Source organism: Gopherus flavomarginatus, chromosome 19 (genome assembly GCF_025201925.1).
Source record: "Gopherus flavomarginatus isolate rGopFla2 chromosome 19, rGopFla2.mat.asm, whole genome shotgun sequence".
NCBI lineage: Eukaryota > Metazoa > Chordata > Testudines > Testudinidae > Gopherus > Gopherus flavomarginatus.
Genome location: NC_066635.1, coordinates 2,317,163 through 2,336,410, shown reverse-complemented (window position 1 = coordinate 2,336,410; position 19,248 = coordinate 2,317,163). Strand labels below are relative to the sequence as shown.

The 19,248-nt window shown below is 54.0% G+C and overlaps 2 protein-coding genes across 3 annotated transcripts in view; one reads left to right on the top strand and one right to left on the bottom strand.

Annotated features, from left to right (window-relative positions):
- LOC127037469 (claudin-4-like) overlaps nucleotides 1–7,018 on the top strand; it is a 30,133-nt gene extending 23,115 nt beyond the window's left edge. The window contains exon 3 of the mRNA XM_050929228.1: nucleotides 5,918–7,018. Coding sequence (XP_050785185.1) covers nucleotides 5,944–6,588 — 645 coding nt within the window. The 5' untranslated portion in view covers nucleotides 5,918–5,943 and the 3' untranslated portion in view covers nucleotides 6,589–7,018. The remainder of the gene's footprint in view (nucleotides 1–5,917) is intronic.
- Nucleotides 1–19,248, bottom strand: part of LOC127037470 (claudin-3-like) — a 134,986-nt gene that overhangs the window by 51,772 nt on the left and 63,966 nt on the right. The gene's annotated exons all lie outside the window — the stretch shown is intronic.

Below are 19,248 nucleotides of genomic sequence, written 5' to 3'. Positions count from 1 at the left end.
CTATACTCAGGTTATCATTTACCCTTTTTAAACATTAGTACAACGTTAGCTTTCTTTCAGTTTTCTGGAACTTACCCAGTGTTCTAAGACTTATTGAAAATCAACATTAGTGGTCAAGCAAGCTCCTCAGCCAGCTCTTTCAAAACTCTTGGATGCAAGTTATCTGGACCTGTTGATTTTAAAATGTCCAACTTTAGTGGCTTCTGTTTAAAATCCTCCTAAGATACTAGTGAAATGGAAAGAGTATTATCATGTGATATGACTACATTATCAGTTTTCTTCCCAAATACAGAACAGATATATTTATTGAACACTTCTGTCTTTATGGCATAATTTTTCAGGGTCGCCCAGAGGGGACGGGGGGGGGGCAAGTGGGGCAATTTGCCCCAGACCCTGGGTCCTGCAGAGGCCCCCACAAGAATATAGTATGCTATAGTATTGCAACTTTTTTTTATGGAAGGGGCCCCCAAAATTGCACTGCCCCAGGCCCCCTGAATCCTCTGGGCGGCCCTGTAATTTTTGATAATTCTACCATTTCCCTCTAGCAATGGACCAGTGCCATTGTCAGGAGTCTTTTTGTTCCTAATATACTTAAATAAACCTCCTTTATAGAATTACAGAATATCAGGGTTGGACGAGACCTCAGGAGGTCATTTAGTCCAGCCCGCTGCTCAAAGTAGGACCAACCCCCAACTAAATCATCCCAGCCAGGGCTGTGTCAAGCCGGGCCTTAAAAACCTCTAAGGATGGAGATTCCCCCACCTCCCTAGGGAACCCATTCCAGTGCTTCACCACTCTCCTAGTGAAATAGTTTTTCCTAATATCCAACCTAAACCTCCCCCACTGCAACTTGAGACCATTGGTCCTTGTTCTGTCATCTGCCACCACTGAGAACAGTCTAGATACATCCTCTTTGGAACCCTCCTTCAGGTAGCTATCAAATCCCCTCCTCACTCTGCTCTTCTACAGACTAAATAAGCCCAGTTCCCTCAGCCTCTTCTCAGAAGTCATGTGCCCCAGCCCCCTGATCATTTTCTTTGCCTTTACTGGACTCTCTCCAATTTTCACACATCCTTTCTGTAGTGGAGGCCCCAAAACTGGATGCAGTACTCCAGATGTGGCCTCACCAGTGCCGAATAGATGGGAATAATCACTTCCCTCAATCTGCTGGCAATGCTCCTACTAATGCAGCCCAATATGCTGTTGGCCTTCTTGGCAACAAGGGTACACTGCTGACTCATATCCAGCTTCTCGTCCACTGTAACCCCTAGGTCTTTTTCTGCAGAACTGCTGCCTAGCCATTTGGTCCCTAGTCTGTAGCAGTGTATGGGATTCTTCCGTCCTAAGTGCAGGACTCTGCACTTATCCTTGTTGAACCTCATCAGATTTCTTTTGGCCCAATCCTCCAGTTTGTCTAGGTCACTCTTGACCCTATCCCTACCCTCCAGTGTATCTACCTCTCCCCGCAGCTTACTGTCATCTGTGAACTTGCTGAGGGTGCAATCCATCTCATCATCCAGATCATTAAGAAAGATGTTGAACAAAACCGGCCCCAAAACCAACTCCATCTTTTGTCCTTAATGCTAACACCTTTTGTTCCATCCTGACCCCAAGTGAGAAGGGCATGACACACCCACAGCAGCCCTGGGAAGAGATGAACCCAGCATCTGATATGGGTCAGGATGATGAACAGATAACACTTGTAACTTGTCAGTTTCCAGTGACTCCAGGGGTTCCTGTTACAAAGGAGGGGCTCTGATGGGTTCCCATGGTTAGCAGGGATTTCTGCAAGGTTAGGGGGATGGGAGCCCACCTAGGGGCACCAAACGGGAGGAAGGGGGCCAACAGGCCATGGCCCTCCCACTTTTCACCACAGGCCCAGCCCCGTGCCAGGCCGGAAGCTGGAGCCCAGCCCAGGTAAGAGCAGCCCTGGGAGCCTGGGCAGCTGTGGGGAGCTGAAGACCCTCCACCTGCCCAGGGTGGGGGAGGGGCCCAAACGCAGCCCCAGCCCATGTCCCCACCCTCCAGGCTCCCTGTGCAGGGCAGATGGAGGGTCCATGGCCTGGCTGTGGCTCTTCAGCCCTCAAGGCCCTGCCCCCCAGCCAGGCTGGAAAGCAGAGCCGGGTCGGGTAACAGCTGTGCAGGCAGCTGTCGGTAGCCACGGACCCTACATGCTGCAGGGCAGGGACACAGGTAGGGGCTGCTCTCAGGCCCCACCACCCTGGGCAGGTGGATGGGCCCAGACTCCCCAGCCCAGCTCTGGCTTCCGGCTTGGCCAGGGGGCAGGGCCTCAGGGGAAGAGGAGGAGCAGAGGTGGGGCCATGGAGGAGGCATGGCTATATGGCCCCCCCACTTTTAGGAGGAATCTGTTGCCCCGGAGCCCACCCCAGAGAGAGAGAAGAGGAAGGAGCCGAAAGAAAATGGAGGAGAGAGGAATGGGGAGCGGGGAAGTGAGACTAAAACCAAAGACAATGGAACAAATGACACAAATAGCAGTGTCGTTCCTTTGGAGCAGTAACAGGGCGTGTCCACTCTGCAGGGCTTTGTGACACTACCTAGTGATCCACAGCAGTGTCTGGTAACCAAACACTCATGGATTCATATGCTGGTGTGTTTACTTCATTTCATTCTGTATTGAGAACCACACTTAGCCAGCCAGCGAGTAGCTTCATAGTTACCAGCAATTGCTGAGCATTCAACAGTCCCTGCAAAACAACCCTCTGCATTGCTGTGGTTAATGACACCTTCCAGCCTGACACATGACCAGCCAACCACCGCAGGACAAGCTACAGCTCAACAGGCACCCCGACCAAAAGATCAGCCTTCTACAAGGTACTCAGAGCTGGTATCCCTTCTTTATTACAGCAGTGAGAATGCTTCAGCTGACCAGCACTTTGCTGAAACTGGTGCAAACCCTGCAGGAAGCACGTAACTAGGAGAATATGTTAGAATCCCAGAATTACTGTCAGAACAGTTAAGTGATATCTAGCACTAGGGTCTCCTAACTCTTTCTGATATAAAACCATATTTTCAGTTGCTTATAACTTTGTCAAACTTTAACTATTTGGTCTGATTTAGGAGTTGGTCTAATAAAAGATATTACTTCAGCCACCTTGTCCTGGGACCAACCCAGCTGCAATGGTAGTGCAAGAATTAAAGTTGTCCATGCAACCTTAATTGGGCCCCCTTGGGCATATGCATGCCGATACAGTCTTTAATGATATGATTGCATACTAGTTTTCCAGAGGACCCCTACCTCATTCACTGCACTGGATGGAGAGTGCTCTGGGATGAATCAAGGTGGTGCAGTAAAGGAGTCTCTTATCTGTATGTAACCCTTCTGCCCCTCTGAGTTGGCAGTAACAAGGGGCGGGTTCAGTAGCCAGGGGTTCCATTTCAATAACACAATGCAAAACCGGCTCGAGCCCCCACCCAGTGACCTGGGACAATTACATACCACCCCCCTCCCCCGGGCGCCTCTAGGAGGCAATACTTCTCCTCTCGCAGGCACGGAGTCTGAGTGTAGCAAAATCCTTTTAATAAAGGAGGGAAACAACGCGGCATCATGTTGGGGAAACACCACAAACAGGATTCATAACACAAACCATGAGCAAAAGATCTCTGTCCCTGGTCAGTGCCGCCCCAGAGTTCAAAAGTTCATCTGCAGAGTTTTACCCCTCCAGCCTGGATGGAATTGGGGGGGGGGGCACACAGGGAGTTAAGGGGCACCTTATGGGGTCTGAGGCCGACTGCCCCACCTCTCGATGGAGGCCTTCTGCAGCCTTCACCATGAATGGCTCTGCTCCTCCAGCCGCTCCACTCCATTCCTCCAGCCATCCCCACAAACTGCTCCGCTCTGCTCTGCTCCACTCACTGTCCTGTGGGCCGCTCCAATCATCCCACACGCTACTCGGCTCCACGAGCCATGCCATGAACCACTCCAGCTGTCCCCACAAACTGCTCAGCTCCACTCCACTCACCACTCCAACCATCCTGCAAACTGCTCTGTCAGCCACTTAGCAATATATCTTCAAGCTCCCCCACCAGTTAATACAGCACTTAGTGATCTCAGCTGAGTAGTTTTAGCTCTCTTAGTGATTTCAGCTTGTAGTAGAGGAGCCCCACTGCTGGTGCACCATCAGCCCAAAGTGAATTCAGCTCAGCAGCCTCTAGCTAGACTCCCAATGGAATCAAAATTAGCTCTGCTATTCAACAGTGGAGGAAGAAGGGGAGTGTAATTGATGCACCAGACTCTCAAAGGAGACCCATGCCATCAGGCAACACCCCTATCCCCAACCTCTCTCAATTCACTGGGTTTTGGAACCCATGTCCCTTGTCTAGTGAGTGCTACTTAGTTGATGGTGAGACCCTCTGTCATAAAACAGTTTCATAGTCCTTCATTCACATAATCAGGGTAACAACACTTTATTCCTCCTGCCCCAATAGCAGAGAAATGGGGATCCCACAGCTGTCAAAGTGACCATTTTAGGCTGCCGTGGGCTATGCTAGGCGGGGTGGGTGTGCCTATGCAAACAAGATCAGCCCCTGAAATTCTTTTCCACACTCACCATAATTCACCACCAGATATCAGTGTAGAGCTTATCCTGACTCTGCTTACATGGATTTTGTTCTTGGCTCTGGGAGGGGAATGTTGTCTAGTGGTTAGAGAGCAATAACCAAGCACATGGACCTGGCACATTACTTCTGAGAAATAATGTGGCTAAGTGGATGAGACTTGAGTCTGCCCTACTAGGGACTTGTGTTCTATCCCAGGAGTCTTAGGAATAAGGGAGTGCAGGTCACAGAAGTATCACTACCAGTCAGCAAATGAGGCGAGACTTAGAATCATAGAGTATCAAGGTTGGAAGGGGCCTCAGGAGGTCATCTAGGCCAACCCCCTGCTCAAAGCAGGACTAATCCCCAACTAAATCATTTAGAGTGACCAGATAGCAAGTGTGAAAAATTGGGACGGGGTGGTAATAGGAGCCCATATGAAAAAAAAGCTCCAAATATCGGAACTGTCCCTATGAAATTGGGACATCTGGTCACCCTAAAATCATCCCAGCCAGGGCTTTGTCAAGCCTGACCATAAAAAAGGAAGGAGATTCCATCACCTCCATAAGTAACCTGTTCCAATGCTTCACCACCCTCCTAGTGAAAACGGTTTTCCTAATATCCAACCTAAAACTCCACCACAACTTGAGACCATTGCTCCTTGTTCTGTCTTGAACTCCTGACTCTCCCTAGGGGAGAACACCATTGCTCCTAGGTCTTGAACACCTCCCCCTAGGCTAAGAGGTATTGGAATTGGGGGCAGAGGCTGGTTAGTGTGGGCCACTCACTGAGGCTGGGGAGTATGGCCTGGGGAGCTGGAATATTCAGAAAATCATGAGCACGCATACACATATGTACATATATGTGCACAAATATATATGTACATATACACATGTACATGAATGTACACATGCACACACAATTCATCTTCATGAAGAATAGTCACCGAAAAAGCTCAACCTGAACAGGTAAAGTTTGGCTTCAGGGGGTATAATGGACAGGGTTGGGCGAAGGTAACCATGGGTATCACGGCTCCTCTGCCTATGGGAAGCCAGCTCTGTCTCCTAGAACTTGGTCTGTGGTGCAGATGCCCAACATAAGACTCCAAGTGCCACTTCTTCTCACATCGTAGCGATGGGAAACCGAGGCACAGCATGGTCAGAGTGACTTGCCCAAGGTGACCCAGGGAGACTGTGGCAGAGCTAAGTCTTCTGAGTCTGACCAGCTAATCTGGGGCCTTGCTCCAGCTCCCCGTGCTGTTGCAGCCCCTGGTTTCACCTCCTACAAATTACCGGCATTCAGTTTGGAGAGTGTATGTGTGCAGTGCAGCATCTCTAATCCACTCTTCCCACTATCTCCAAAGGTGAGAGCGTGACTTGCCTGTAAGCCATGACGGTGATGCCTGTGCAGATGGGGGGCCTGGCCCTGTCGGTGCTGGGCTGGCTGGGCACCATCCTGACCTGTGCGCTGCCCATGTGGAAGGTGACGGCCTTCATTGGCTCCAACATCATCGTGGCCCAGGTGTTCTGGGAGGGGCTGTGGATGAACTGTGTGTACGAGAGCACAGGCCAAATGCAGTGCAAGGTCTACGACTCGCTGCTGGACCTCTCCTCAGACCTCCAGGCAGCCCGAGCCCTAGTTGTGGTCTCCATTGTGGTGTCCTTCCTTGCCCTCCTTATTGCCATCTTTGGGGCTGAGTGCACCAGGTGCGTCGATGACAAGGGAGCCAAGGCCAAGATCTCCATCACCGCTGGGGCTGTTTTCATTCTGGCCGGGATTGGGCTGCTCATCCCTGTGTCCTGGTCAGCCAACACCATCATCAGCAACTTCTACAATCCCATGGTTCCAGAGGCTTTAAAGAGGGAGTTGGGGGCTTCCCTCTATGTGGGCTGGGCCTCAAGTGCCCTCTTGGTGTTTGGGGGGGCCACCCTGTGCTGCTCCTGCCCCCCCAGCCAAGATGCGCCATACCCCATGAAGTACAAAGCAGTGAAGCACTCCAGCCTGGGGAGCTATGCCCTTAAGAACTATGTGTGAGGAGCCCTGCCTTGCCCTCCCTGGAGACCCCTCTCTCGCCCCATCCCAGCCCACGTGCTTGCAGGGGCCCCTTCACAGCCATCCAAACAGATGTTGGCTTCAAGCCGAAGTGTGTGAAATTTGCAGGGGTTCCTCTCCGTGTCTGGTCCTGCCCCACATGTATCCTTCCACCTCCATCTCACCCCACCTGTCGCACTTCCTCACACGTTTCCCTGCCTGCATCCCACCCTACCCATCCCACCTCCTGATGTGTATCCCCCCTGCATCCCACCCCACCTCCCCATGCGTTTCCCTGCCTGCAGCCTATCCTACCCCACTATGTGTATCCCCTCCTGTATCCCACCTCCTCGGGTATCTCCCCCGCCTGCATCCCACTCAACCTGTCTCACCTCCCCATGTTCCCCCCCACTGCATCCCATCCATCCCACCCACTAGTCACCTCCCTACACGTATCCCCTCCTTGCTGGTGTCCTGCCCCATGCATCCCCCCTCCCTGCCCATGCCTTCTCCCCACCCACGTCCCACTTGACGTGTGCTCTCTCCCTGTCTATTCTGTTCTGTGTAGGCTCTTACACCACACGTACTCCCATCATTTCTAAGTGCTAGTCGGCCCACAAAGGCTGGTGGACCTGATCATCAGCCTGGGCCAATCAGGCACGTCCAGGTCAGCCTGTAGCTCTTTCCTCAGGGCTCTCTTTATTCTTCGTTCTCAGCTGTGACCGTGGGGCCCCCCAGGCTCTATAGATGAAGGGGCTGGATCTTCCCCAGCCTGGAGCAGGGGGCCCGGGGTTTCCTGCACTCTCACACCCTCCTGCTGCAGCCACAAGAGACCACACTCCAAACCCTCTCCTAGAGCTGGGCTCCTCTATATCCCCTGGCTGGGAATCATCAGCCCAGTCACTCAGTGCTGCCCAGAAGGGCCATACTGGCCAGTTCCAGACAGGGGAGGTCAGTGCAGGCACTGGGCCAGATCCCAGAGAAGCAGCTCCTGGGGACACAGGCAGCAGTTCCAGGCCCTTCGTTACTGGTATAACCAGCTGTGGAACGGGCAGCATTGAGGGACAGCCCCAGGAGGCTGGAGCCCCTGAGCCAGCCACAACACCCCACAACTCCTGTCCCAGCCACAAACCCCCTGCAGCCCCTGCCCAGCCATGACCTCACCACAGCCGCTGCCCAGACACGACCCCCGCCCCAGGCCCCTGACCCAGCTACACCTCCACAGCCTTTGCTCAGTCCATGACCTCCCCACAGCCCCTGACCCAGCCATTACCCTTTCACAGCCCATGCCCAGCCATGACCCCCCGACAGACACTAGCCAATCCAAGATGTTCCCACAGCCCTTGCCCAGTTTACAGCCCCCCGCCACAGCCCATGGCCAATCCATGATCCCACATAGCCCCTGCCCAGTCACGACCCCCCCCGTGACTTTATTGACATAAACTATGACCATATAAGTCATTGTTGCAATCACTGTTATATATTTGCAGCAAATATTGTACAAAGGTGTCGAGTGAGGCGTCTATGAAAAGGTTATGATTTGCTGGTTATGATTATGCTCTCTGCATCATTTTTGTATTTAAAGTTATAAGTATTGGCTCTATCCTGTCTGTATTTCAAATTTGTGCTGTGCTTCTGGGTGACACCCCAGACAATTCGGCGTCAGCTCTGCCTCGCCTGCTTGACGGCCCATTAAGGACCATCAGCTATACAACTGACCCATGAAGAGAAGGCAGATACACCTTGTGACTCAGCAAGGCATGCAGGCACCTGCTTATGGACAGAACTCTAAGGTTTTTCCATGCCATTTGCTGAGTGGCTTGTGGTTGGAACAAAGAAAGCACAAGCCACATGGCAAAAGGACTATAAAAGGCAGCAGCAGCATCTGCATTGTCTTCAGTCCTGCTTCTCACTTCTGGAAGACCCTTGCTACAAACTGAAGCTCTGAACAAAGGACTGAATGACCCATCCAAGCTGTGGATGTTCCAGAGACTTGATTTGAGCCTGCAGTTTATTCCACCACTGCTACAAGTCTGAACCAAGAACTTTGCCATTATGTGTGTAATTGATTCCATTTAAACAATTTTAACTCTCATCTATATTCTTATTTTATGAATAAATCTTTAGATTTTGGATTCTAAAGAGTTGGCAACAGCGTGATTTGTGGGTAAGATCTGACTTGTATATTGACCTGGGTCTGGGGCTTGGTCCTTTGGGATCGAGAGAACCTTTTTCCTTTTACTGAGGTGTTGGTTTTCATAACCATTTGTCCCCATAACGAGTGGCACTGGTGGTGATATTGGGAAACGAGTGTCTAAGGGAATTGCTTGTGTGACATATGGTTAGCCAGTGGGGTGAGTCCAAAGTCCTCTCTGGCTGGCTGGTTTGGTGCCTTAGTGGTAAAGGAAACCCAGCCTTGGGCTGTAATTGCCCTGCTCTAAGAAATTTGTACTGAATTTATGCTATCAGTTGTGTCCCCCCAGAGGCAGCATCATTACACTCCCACAGCCCCTGCCCAATCCACACACCCAACATCCCCTGTTCCAGCCATGACCCTGCTACAGGCCCTGCACAATCCACAGCCTCCCACAGCCCCTGCCCAATCCACACACCCAACATCCCCTGTTCCAGCCATGACCCTGCTACAGGCTCTGCACAATCCACAGCCTCCCACAGCCCCTGACTCAGCCATGATCCCCTCACAATCCCATCCCACAACCCCCCACAGCCCCTGACCCAGTCATGATTCTCCTGCAGCCGTTGGCCAGTCCACGACCCCCACCAAAGCCCCTGCCCAGCCATAATTCCCCCACAGCCCCTGCCCAGCCACAGCCCCCCACAGCCGCCGCCCATGGCCCCTATCCAGCCATGATTCCCCCATAGCCCCTGCCCAGCCACAACCTCCCCCACAGCCCTCGCCTAGCCACTTTCCCCCACGGCCCCCCATGGCCCCCCACAGCCCCTGCTCAGCCATGACTCCCCCCTCAGCCACTGCCCAGCCACAACCCCCCCACAGCTCCTGCTGCAACCATGACCCCTCCACAGCCCCAGACCCAGACATGACCCCTTGCAGCCCTTGGCCAATCCACGAACCCCACCAGAGCCTCCACCCAGCCATGTTCCCCTGCAGCCCCCCACAGCCCCTGCCCAGCCATGACTCCCCCCTCAGCCCTTGCCCAGCCACAACCCCCTTACAGCTCCTGACGCAACCACAACCCCTCCATACCCCTGTCCAATCGAACCCCCCATGGCCCCTGCCCAGTCACAACCTCCCCCACATGTGCTGCTCAGGGCCTTACCTGAGACATCAAACAAGGGGCAGGCAGGGTGATAATGACGATTGGGGGAAGACGGACTGGCCCTGTCACAACTCAACGCTAGCTCCTGACTGGTGGCTCAGCAGGACTAACAGCATTTGTCTGCGTAGGCAGATCATACAGACAGTAAGGGGTCTGTCTGGCCAGGTGTTAAGTTCCCTGCTCTGGGAGACCATCCACCCCTTAGCTAGTGGGGCTAGGAGGAAACATCCCTCCTGCAGGGGGTCAAAGACCTCCCCTTGGAGCACCTGACACAGTCCACATGGGAGCAGACCCACGTTAGCAATTCCTGCATTGTTAATGTTGGGGAAATTGTAGTTACCTCCTGAGACACAAGTCCAGTGGCACAGGCCAAGTCAAGGTTAGGCAGCAGCCTGTGCTCCAGGACACCACATCCTGCCAGAACAGAGAGGGGTTGTGGGGACAGGAGATGAACTAAGTGGCCCATGAGAGTCGGGGCAGGTAGGGGGTTCAGGAGATGGATGAGCCGAGGGCCAGTGGAGCAGGTGTGGGTTGGGTGACAGGAGGTAATGAAGCAGGGCCAGGATGTACGGATGGGAGATGACAGAATGGTGGTGTGATGGGAACAGGAGGGAAGCTAGAAAGATGGCAGAGTTCTCTTTCTATTGCTTTCTGTCCAGGTTCTTGTACCACCCTCCTCACCACTGTACCAGTGTCGTCCCTCGCTAGGTGTGGCAGGAAATGGACTAAAAAATACATCCATCAGTAAGGACAGTAGGGCAGCGTCCCCTGCGCCTTGCAGCTGCAGGGATTGGGTGTCACTGGCCAGGTGGCAGCACAGGGAGCCCTCCAAAAACCCTGCTGTCATGGGAGTGAGTTTGCAGGGGCAGGACCGTGGGCCGGGCTGCAGAGGGCTCCCTGCCTGGCTGTGGAGCCAGAGAACTGATCCCTCCGGGTGCAAGGTGAGGGGAAAAATGTGGGCCTGGCAAGGCAGAGACCTCTGGCCAGGACTGTGAGGATGACGAGACCCCTGCCATGGAGGAGGATACCAATGTGATATGGCTGTGAAAAAAGCTAATGCAGTCTTGGGATGCATCAGGCGAAGTATTTCCAGTAGAGATAAGGAGGCGTTAGTACCATTATACAAGACATTGGTGAAACCTCATCTGGAATACTGTGTGCAGTTCTGGTCTCCCACGTTTAAGAAGGATGAATTCAAACTGGAACAGGTACAGAGATGGGCTACTAGGATGATCTGAGGAATGGAAAAACCTGTCTTATGAAAGGAGACTGAAAGAGCTTGGCTTGTTTAGCCTAACCAAAAGAAGGCTGAGGGGAGATATTATCGCCCTCTATAAATATATCAGAGGGATTAATACCAGGGAGGGAGAGGAATTATTTAAGCTCCGTACCAATGTGGACACAAGAACAAATGGATATAAACTGGCCATCAGGAAGTTTAGACTTGAAATTAGATGAAGGTTTCTAACCATTAGAGGAGTGAAGTTCTGGAACAGCCTTCCAAGGGGAGTAATGGGGGCAAAAGACATATCTGACTTCAAGACTAAGCTTGATAAGTTTATGGAGGGGATGGTATGATGGGAGAGCTTAATTCTGGCAATTAATTGATCTTTGACCATTAGTGGTAAATATGCCCAATGGCCTGTGATGGGATGTTAGATGGGGTGGGATCTGAGTTACTACAGAGAATTCGTTCCTGGGTGTCTGGCTGGTGAGTCTTGCCGACATGCTCAGATTTAGCTGATTGCCATATGTGGGGTCGGGAAGGAATTTCCCTCCAGGGTAGATTGGCAGAGGCTCTGGGTTTTTCTTGCCTTCCTCTGCAGCGTAGGGCACGGGTCACTTGCTGGAGGACTCTCCGCACCTTGAAGTCTTTAAATGCCAAGTTGAGGACTTCAACAGCTCAGACATAGGACAGGGGTTTGTAACAGGAGTGGGTGGGTGAGATTCTGTGGCCTGCATTGTGCAGGCGGTGAGACTAGATGATCATAATGGTCCCTTCTGACCTTAAAGTCTATGAGTCAAACCCCTATCCCACAGCCAGCCTGTACCCCCACCCTTCCCCACTCCCCTTCTACCCAGGGGCATTGGAGCAATGTGTAGAGTGGGGGTGCTGAGAGCCACTGAACTAAACTGTAAACCCTGGATATAATGGAAACCACTTCAAGCCAGGTGGTGTGGTAGTACCCCCCGCATCTCTAGTTCCAACACCTATGACTGGGTCCCGGCACTGGCCGCAGCCCCTGTGAGGCCTCAGAATGGGATGGGCCCAGCCTGGGTCTCCTGGCCCCGATCACTGTCTCCTGCGCTCCCACCCTGCCTCTGCGGCCGGCTGGTTATGGGGGCCGAAGCGTGGCCGGCAGGGCATGGCCAGCACCCTAGGCACTCCAGGGGAGGGGCAGAAAAAAAGCTCGTCACTGGCCCAGGGGCTCTGCCCCACTGCACAGCCCAGCCTATGGGGAGCAAGAACCATGCCAGCCCCCCTGCAGGGCTCAGCCGGGGAGTCCTAGGCAGGGGTGGCTCTAGGTATTTTGCTGCCCCAAGCACAGCAGGCAGGCTGCTTTCGGCGGCTTGCCTGCAGGAAGTCCCCAGTTCTGCGGATTCGACGGCACGCCTGCAGGAGGTCTGCCAAAGCCGCGGGACCAGCAGACCCTCCGCAGGCATGCCGCCGAAGGCAACCTGCCTGCTGCCTGCATGGCGACCGGCAGAGTGCCTCCTATGGCTTGCTGCCTCAGGCATGTGCTTGGCTTGCTGGTGCCTGGAGCCACGTGAGGTCAGAGGGCTGCGGGCTGTCTGTGTGGCTGCCGTGCATTTTGCTCCTTACACAGTGAACATGCAGAGAAAGAGCCCCCAGGGTCCAAATAGCCATTGCATTAAATCTACCCAACGCGGAAGGCTGGCTGCCTGGGCACCACTGCTCCGCTGGAACCCATGAGCACCATGGGCTGGCTCAGAGGCTAGTTAAAGGGCCATTGCCCTACAGTTACCATCACACTGGGAGGCTTGTTAACATAGGCCTTATCTACACACACAGTTGCACCATTCTCTCTTGGGAGAGCCGTAGCCTGGCCACCGTTACAGCAGTGTAAGGGTGTGGATATGACATCGCTTATTGCCATGGGGAGAGGGGGAGAGGATTTCTCCTGGGGAAAGCGTTCTCCTTTAGCCTGGTATAGTAACGCTTGCACTAGCAGTTGTCCTGGTGTAACTACTGATGTAAAAGAATCACACCCCTGAGTGACTTAGTTCTCCCAGTACAAACACTGGGTAGCCCAGGCCTTACATGCAGCCAGAGTTTAAGGCCAGAAGGGACGACCATCATCCAGTCTGACCAGGTGTACGTCATAGGCCACCAGCACCACCTAGCACCTGGACACATACCCCAAGGACTGAAATGAGATCAAAGTATCACAGCCCTGGGGAGCCCAGACTATGATGTGACACAGGCAGAGACCAGCAGGGACCCAGGGGCACCAGTGTCCGAGGCCCCTGCAGTGCTGGGGAAATGATTGAGATCTACCCAAATAATCCTGGTGAGTGACCCAAACCCACAGGCTACAGCGGGAGGTGAGCTCGCAGTCAGCCACCACATGGACTTGGGCTAAAGTTCCTACTTCCATCATTTATTTGGTTTGTCATCTATTATAAAGCAGCACGTGTACAGGAATGACACAGAGAATGCCTGTGGACTCTGCCATCTTTGCCATAGGTGCCAAGTCTGTGGGTGCTCCAGGGCTGGAGAACCCACAGAGAAAAAATGGTGGGTGCTAAGCACCCACCAGCAGCCCCCCATCAGCCCTCCCTCCCTCCCCCAGCACCTCCCACCTGCCGCTGGGCCCCACCAATCAGCACCTTCCCCTCCACGATCAGCTGTTTCATGGCGTGCTGGAGGTTCTGTGGGGGAAGGGGGAGGCAAGAGGATGCAGCGCACTCCCGGCCAGGGACTTGGGGGAAGGGGTGGAGTGGGAGTGGGAGTGGAAAGTTGGAGCCTGTGATCTCTGCTGTCTATGAGGCTTCCAGATTATCCTCTGGTTCCAGGGCAGCTGCACAGTTTGTAATCCCCTTACACCAAAGGGACGGACTTGGAGCTGTTGTGCAATAGTTTATGAATCATAGAATCTTTGAAATGTCAGGCTGGAAGGGACCTCGAGAGGTCACCAAGTCCAGCCCCCTGAGCTGAGGCAGGACCAAGTAAACCTAAACTCAGAGATGAAAGGGGGCCAGTGTGGCCCGTACACAGCCGACGTTAAGGCGCTGCCCCTTTTGCCCCCCCCAGGGCTGGCGATGGGGAGGGTGTGCAAAAGGGGCAGCTGCCCTAGGGCCTGGTGATTTTAAAGGGCCTGTGGCTTCAGGCCGCCTCCGCCACTACCACAGCAGTGGCTGGAGTCCCAGGCGCTTTAAATCGCCGCTGGAGCCCCGGCTGGGACAAACTGGGCAGCATGGAAGGGCTGGCTGAGGGAGGCTGACCCCCAGCCCTGCCACTTCCACCAGCAGCCCTGTTCCTTCAGGAGGCCCAGAGCTGGGACCCTGTACCGGTAAGTCTTTTATCTTACTTTCACCCCGCCTAGACCAGCCCTGACAGGTATTTGTCCAGCCTGTTCTTAAAAACTTTCAGTGCTGGGGATTCCACAACCTCCCTTGGAAGCCTTTTTCCACAGCTCAACTCCCTGAGAGTTAGAAAGTTTTCCTAATATCAAAACTAAATATCCCTTGCTGTAATAAACCCAGTAATTTTTGTCCTACCTTCAGTGGATATGGAGGACAACTGATCACCATCCTCTTTAGAACAGCCCTTCACATATTTGAAGACTCTTATCAGGTTCCCACCTCAGTTTGCTTTTCTCAAGACTAAAAATGCACAGTGTTTTAACCTTTCCTCATTGCTCAGGTTTTCTAAACCTTTTATCATTTTTGTTGCTCTCCTCTGGATTCTCCAATTTGGTCACATCTTTCTTAAGTGTGGTACCCAGAACTGAACACAGACTCCAGCTGAGGCCTCACCAGTGCCAAGTAGAGAGGGATAATTACTTTCTGTGTCTTACGTACAACGCGCCTGTTAACACACCCCAGAATGATATTAGCCCTTTTCCAATAGCATCACATTGTTGGCTCATATTCAATTTGTGATCCACTAGAACCCCCAGATCCTTTTCAGCAGTACTACCACCTAGCCAGTTATTTCCCATTCTGTAATTGCACATTTGATCGATCCTTCCTAAGGATTTGCACTTGTCTTTACTGAATTAAATCTTGTTGATTTCAGACAAGTTCTCCAGTATGTCAAGATCATTTTGAATTCTGATCCTCTCCTCCAAAGCATTTGCAACCTCTCCTAGCTTGGTGTCATCCACAAATTTTGTAAGCCTACTCTCCATTCTGTTATCCAAGTTATGGAAGAAAATGTTGAATAGTACTGGACAGACCCCTGTGGGACCCCACTAGATATGTCCCCCCAGTTTGACAATGAACCATTGATAACTACTCTTTGAGTTGGTCTTTCAACCACCTGTGCACCCACCGCAGAGTAATACTGTACGTTGGGCTGGTTACTGGGGAGTTTAACATGTGGCTATATTGGATTATCTCAGTAGGGGCTGTCTGGGAAACAGGCTGGAAGAAAAAGCCATCTCTCTGCCAACAGTGAAGAGTTAAGAGACAATGCCAGGATCAATACTTTGGTTTAAGAAGGCCATTTTGTCTCTGCACCATGGTCACAGACTTCCAAAGGGAAGAACTGCAGCTGGCCAAACTCAGGTCTGCAGGGCAACCACAGCTGATACGGAGGCTGGTCTAGTGAGACAGTTGCCAAATTGCTCCCCAGGAGAGATAAAGGCAAGAGGCTGACACCTGAGGTGATGCACCAGAGAAGGGTCAGAGGTGCTGCTAGCCCAGTAACCATGATGTAGCTGCTTTACGGAGTTCAGCTACAGTGCTCGGCTGTCTGTCTGTCTACATAGCTTGGGGCAGTGAGTTTCCCAGCCCGGGTTGACTGACTCAGGCTCAGAACTCATGCTAAAACAGCCGTGCAGACAGCGAGTGGAAAATGCAGCTCTGGCTGAAACATAGGCTCTGAAGACTAAGAAGGAGGGTGGGCTTTGGACCCAGAGCTCCAGCCCCAGCCGCAACTTCAAAGCGCTGTCTGCACAGCTATTTTTAGGGTGCTTGCATGAGCCCTGCTAGCTCATGTCTGTTGGCCCGGATTGGGAGGCTTGCTGCCGTGGTCTGGGCAGACGAGCCCCCAAGGCTCCTTAGCGCCCTGGGTAAAATCCTGGCTCCATTGACCTCAGTGGAATTTGCCCCTGGGCTTCTGAGCCTTTGGCTAATGAAGCTAAAACAATCCAGGGAGCGCTGATGGGGAGCCTGGGGCTGTGTGGTGGGGTTCAAAGAGCAGGGGAGCTGGAGCTGGATGGACCTGGGTCTCAGGAACAGTGCGAAACTGAGGAGAAACAAATTGTTATCACTGTTTAACAGGCAGCTAGGAGGCCTCCCAGCTCTCCTGGCATCCATCCTTCAGACATGCTGCTACCTCATCCATATGGCAACTATTGTCTGGCTCTGCATTATCCCCATGGCAACAAATCTGAGGCTCTGGCATCACCATAACAACCATGGCCATGGTAACTGGCTTGTGCCTTGCAGGGTGGGCCTGATGTCACAGTGTGTGCTCAGTGTGAGCTCAGCACCAGGGGCTCCCAGTGCTGGAAGGAGCTGGAGGGCCAGAGGCCTCACTATGGGCACACACAGGGCCATGGCTGGCGTCACTGACGTCTTGATGAAGCTGGTGAGAACTGTCACCCTGGTGGCTGACCAGAGAGCCTGGGGAAGAAACCAACTCAGCCCCAAGGAAAACCTCACCCTGGATCTGGGCACATTTCTCCGGTGCACCCATCCATCCCCAGACCTACTGCACTGGCTCCAGGGCACTGGGTGCACCATGGGGGTGGGATTGTTTCTCCCTTGGTCCCAGGGTCGAGGTGCCCCCTGGGGGCGGTGCCGTGTCTCTCAGTTCCAGGACAGTGGGTGCCCCTGGGGCCGGGGCCCTCTCTCCTTAGTCCTGGGGCAGTGGGTGTCCCCTGGGGGCGGGGCTGTCTCTCCCTCGGTCCCAGGGCAGTGGGTGCCCGCTGGGGGTGGGGCCGTCTCTCCCTTGTTCCCAGGGCAGTGGGTGCCCCCTGGGGGCAGGACTATCTCTCCTTAGTCCCGGGGCAGTGGGTGCCCCCTGGGGGTGGGGTCGTCTCTCCTTAGTCCCGGGGCAGTGGGTGCCCCCTGGGGGCAGGGCCATCTCTCCCTTGTTCCCGGGGCAGTGGTGCCCCCTGGGGGTGGATCCATGTCTCCCCTGGGTTCTGGGCCAGTGTGTGCCCCTGCTGGTGCTATGCTTCTCACTCTCACTTTTCCCCACAGCCTTATGTGAATCATGTGTGTTTCTACAAATGGCAGCTCTGGAAGCTCGTCCCTTCCAGTCGCTGGGCTGCCCAGCTGCCTGAGGTGGCTGATACGCATGTTGCCTGTTCTGAGCTACAGAACGCCCCAGGCCAGGCCTCTGAGCAGGAGCCAGAGGCCTCTTTGCCCTCGAGGTACAAGGCTCTTGTGCGAGGTTTACTAAACCCCGTCCGCTTTTGGCTGCTGTCTCTGCGTGTGAGCCTGCTCGGCTGGTACTTCTGCCTCTGGAAGGTACAGGAGGACGTGGTCAGCTACGTCCGTCTCTCGCTGGAGTTCTGCACCAACATTTTCTTCTGCTGGGCCCAGCACCTGCTGGTGGGCTGCATGCGGCTGCTGCTGCTCATATGGAGGGCTTCCCAGAGAGTCCAGCAGTATGTCCAGACGCAGCTGCAGTGGAGCTGGGTGAGAAGTGGGGGGAGAGGGCTTCCGGGACACAGGGTGTCCCACTCACACAGGAATCCCCAGTCTGGGGTCTCTGCCACACCCCTGGCATTGGAAGACATGGTGCGAGCGCCTGCCTCCCTGCGCCGAGGCTTTGGGGCGGAGAGCAAGCTCCTGCTGGAGCCAGTGTAGGGGAGGGGGGAGAACGTGCCCCCCTAAAAGGGATCAAAGTTAAATTTCTGTGCACGCCCCTGGTCTGCCTGCCATCTCCCTTCCCAGACCCAGCCTGCCTCTGTGGCAGCCTCAGCAAAGTCCCCTTCACTGTGCAGATTGGCCCTGGCTAGCCCCACACCTGCCTGGCCAGCGTTTCTGAACTGTCCCTCGCTGGGTTCCTGCCTCCCTGCCATGCTGGCCACCTGAGCAAGCCAGGTTGCTGGAGCTATGTAGCCTGCCCTGGTGTCTCTGAACACCATGCGGTGCCTGTGGTGCTGGCACTGACTGCCGTCTGTGCTGGCCACTCATCTCCCTGCCCTGCCTTTGTCTCTGCCAGAGGGCACTCAAGAGGCAGTTTTTTACCAAGCTGCTGCTGCTGCTGCTGACCTGCTACTGGCGCCTGGAGAGTCTGGTGGCCCCAATAGCCTGGGGCCCTGCCTACTGCATCACCAGGCTCACCGGCCTCGTGTCCTGGCTCCTGCAAGCTGCCTTTGAACATACCATCAGTGTCGCTAGTCAGGCAGAGGAGGAGGGCATGGAGCTGGTGATGATGAAGACTGAGAGGGGAGGAAGGCCTCACACTGCCCTAGCACCAAAGGATTCACATTTCCTTGGGAAGGAGGCCAAAGTTGAAGTGTCTTCTCATGGCCTTTAATAAACGCTGCTGGCAAAGCTGCTCGTCCCTCAGACGTGGGGTTGGGGAGAGGGAGTGGGAATATGCAGAGAGCCCATTGTCTAGCAGTGGCCAGAGCGCCCCCTCCTGGCAGAGACCCTACCTGAAGAGCTGGGGTTCTCCAGGTTGAGTGTACACCCCACAATGGCTGTGTCAGTGTCCCCAGAGAAATGTTTATGGGGTGAGAAGGGCACAAGCAACTGTCTGCGCTTGCCCCCTCAGGGTGCCTCCAGCACAGCAGCCTGGGCCTCAGGTGGATGGCTGGGAGCAGGCACCTAACTTGGGCAGCCTCTCCAGCGACTCAGCTTTGCCAGCTGGGCAGGCCCAGCCTCTGCCTCGCAGGCGCTGCATGTTTGGATGCACTGGCTGAGGTGCCTGGCCTGCATGTGTCACTGCATGGTGCCCCCAGCTTCATCGATTTTCGAACCAGAAGGGACCACGTGGTCATCCTGTGTCTGGCTTGGATAGGCCAGAGACTGCCCCCCAGTGAGTCCTGCATGGAGCCCAGCAACTTCTGGCTGACCTAGAGCGACTCCAACCCCGATTGAAAAGACTCCCCCTGCTTATCACCCAGAAAGCTGTGCCTTGCTCAGCTCTGGCTTGGTAGCCAGGGAAGCGTGTGCTGCCTTGCTGCTGAGGAAGGCAGGCTTTTAAGGGAAG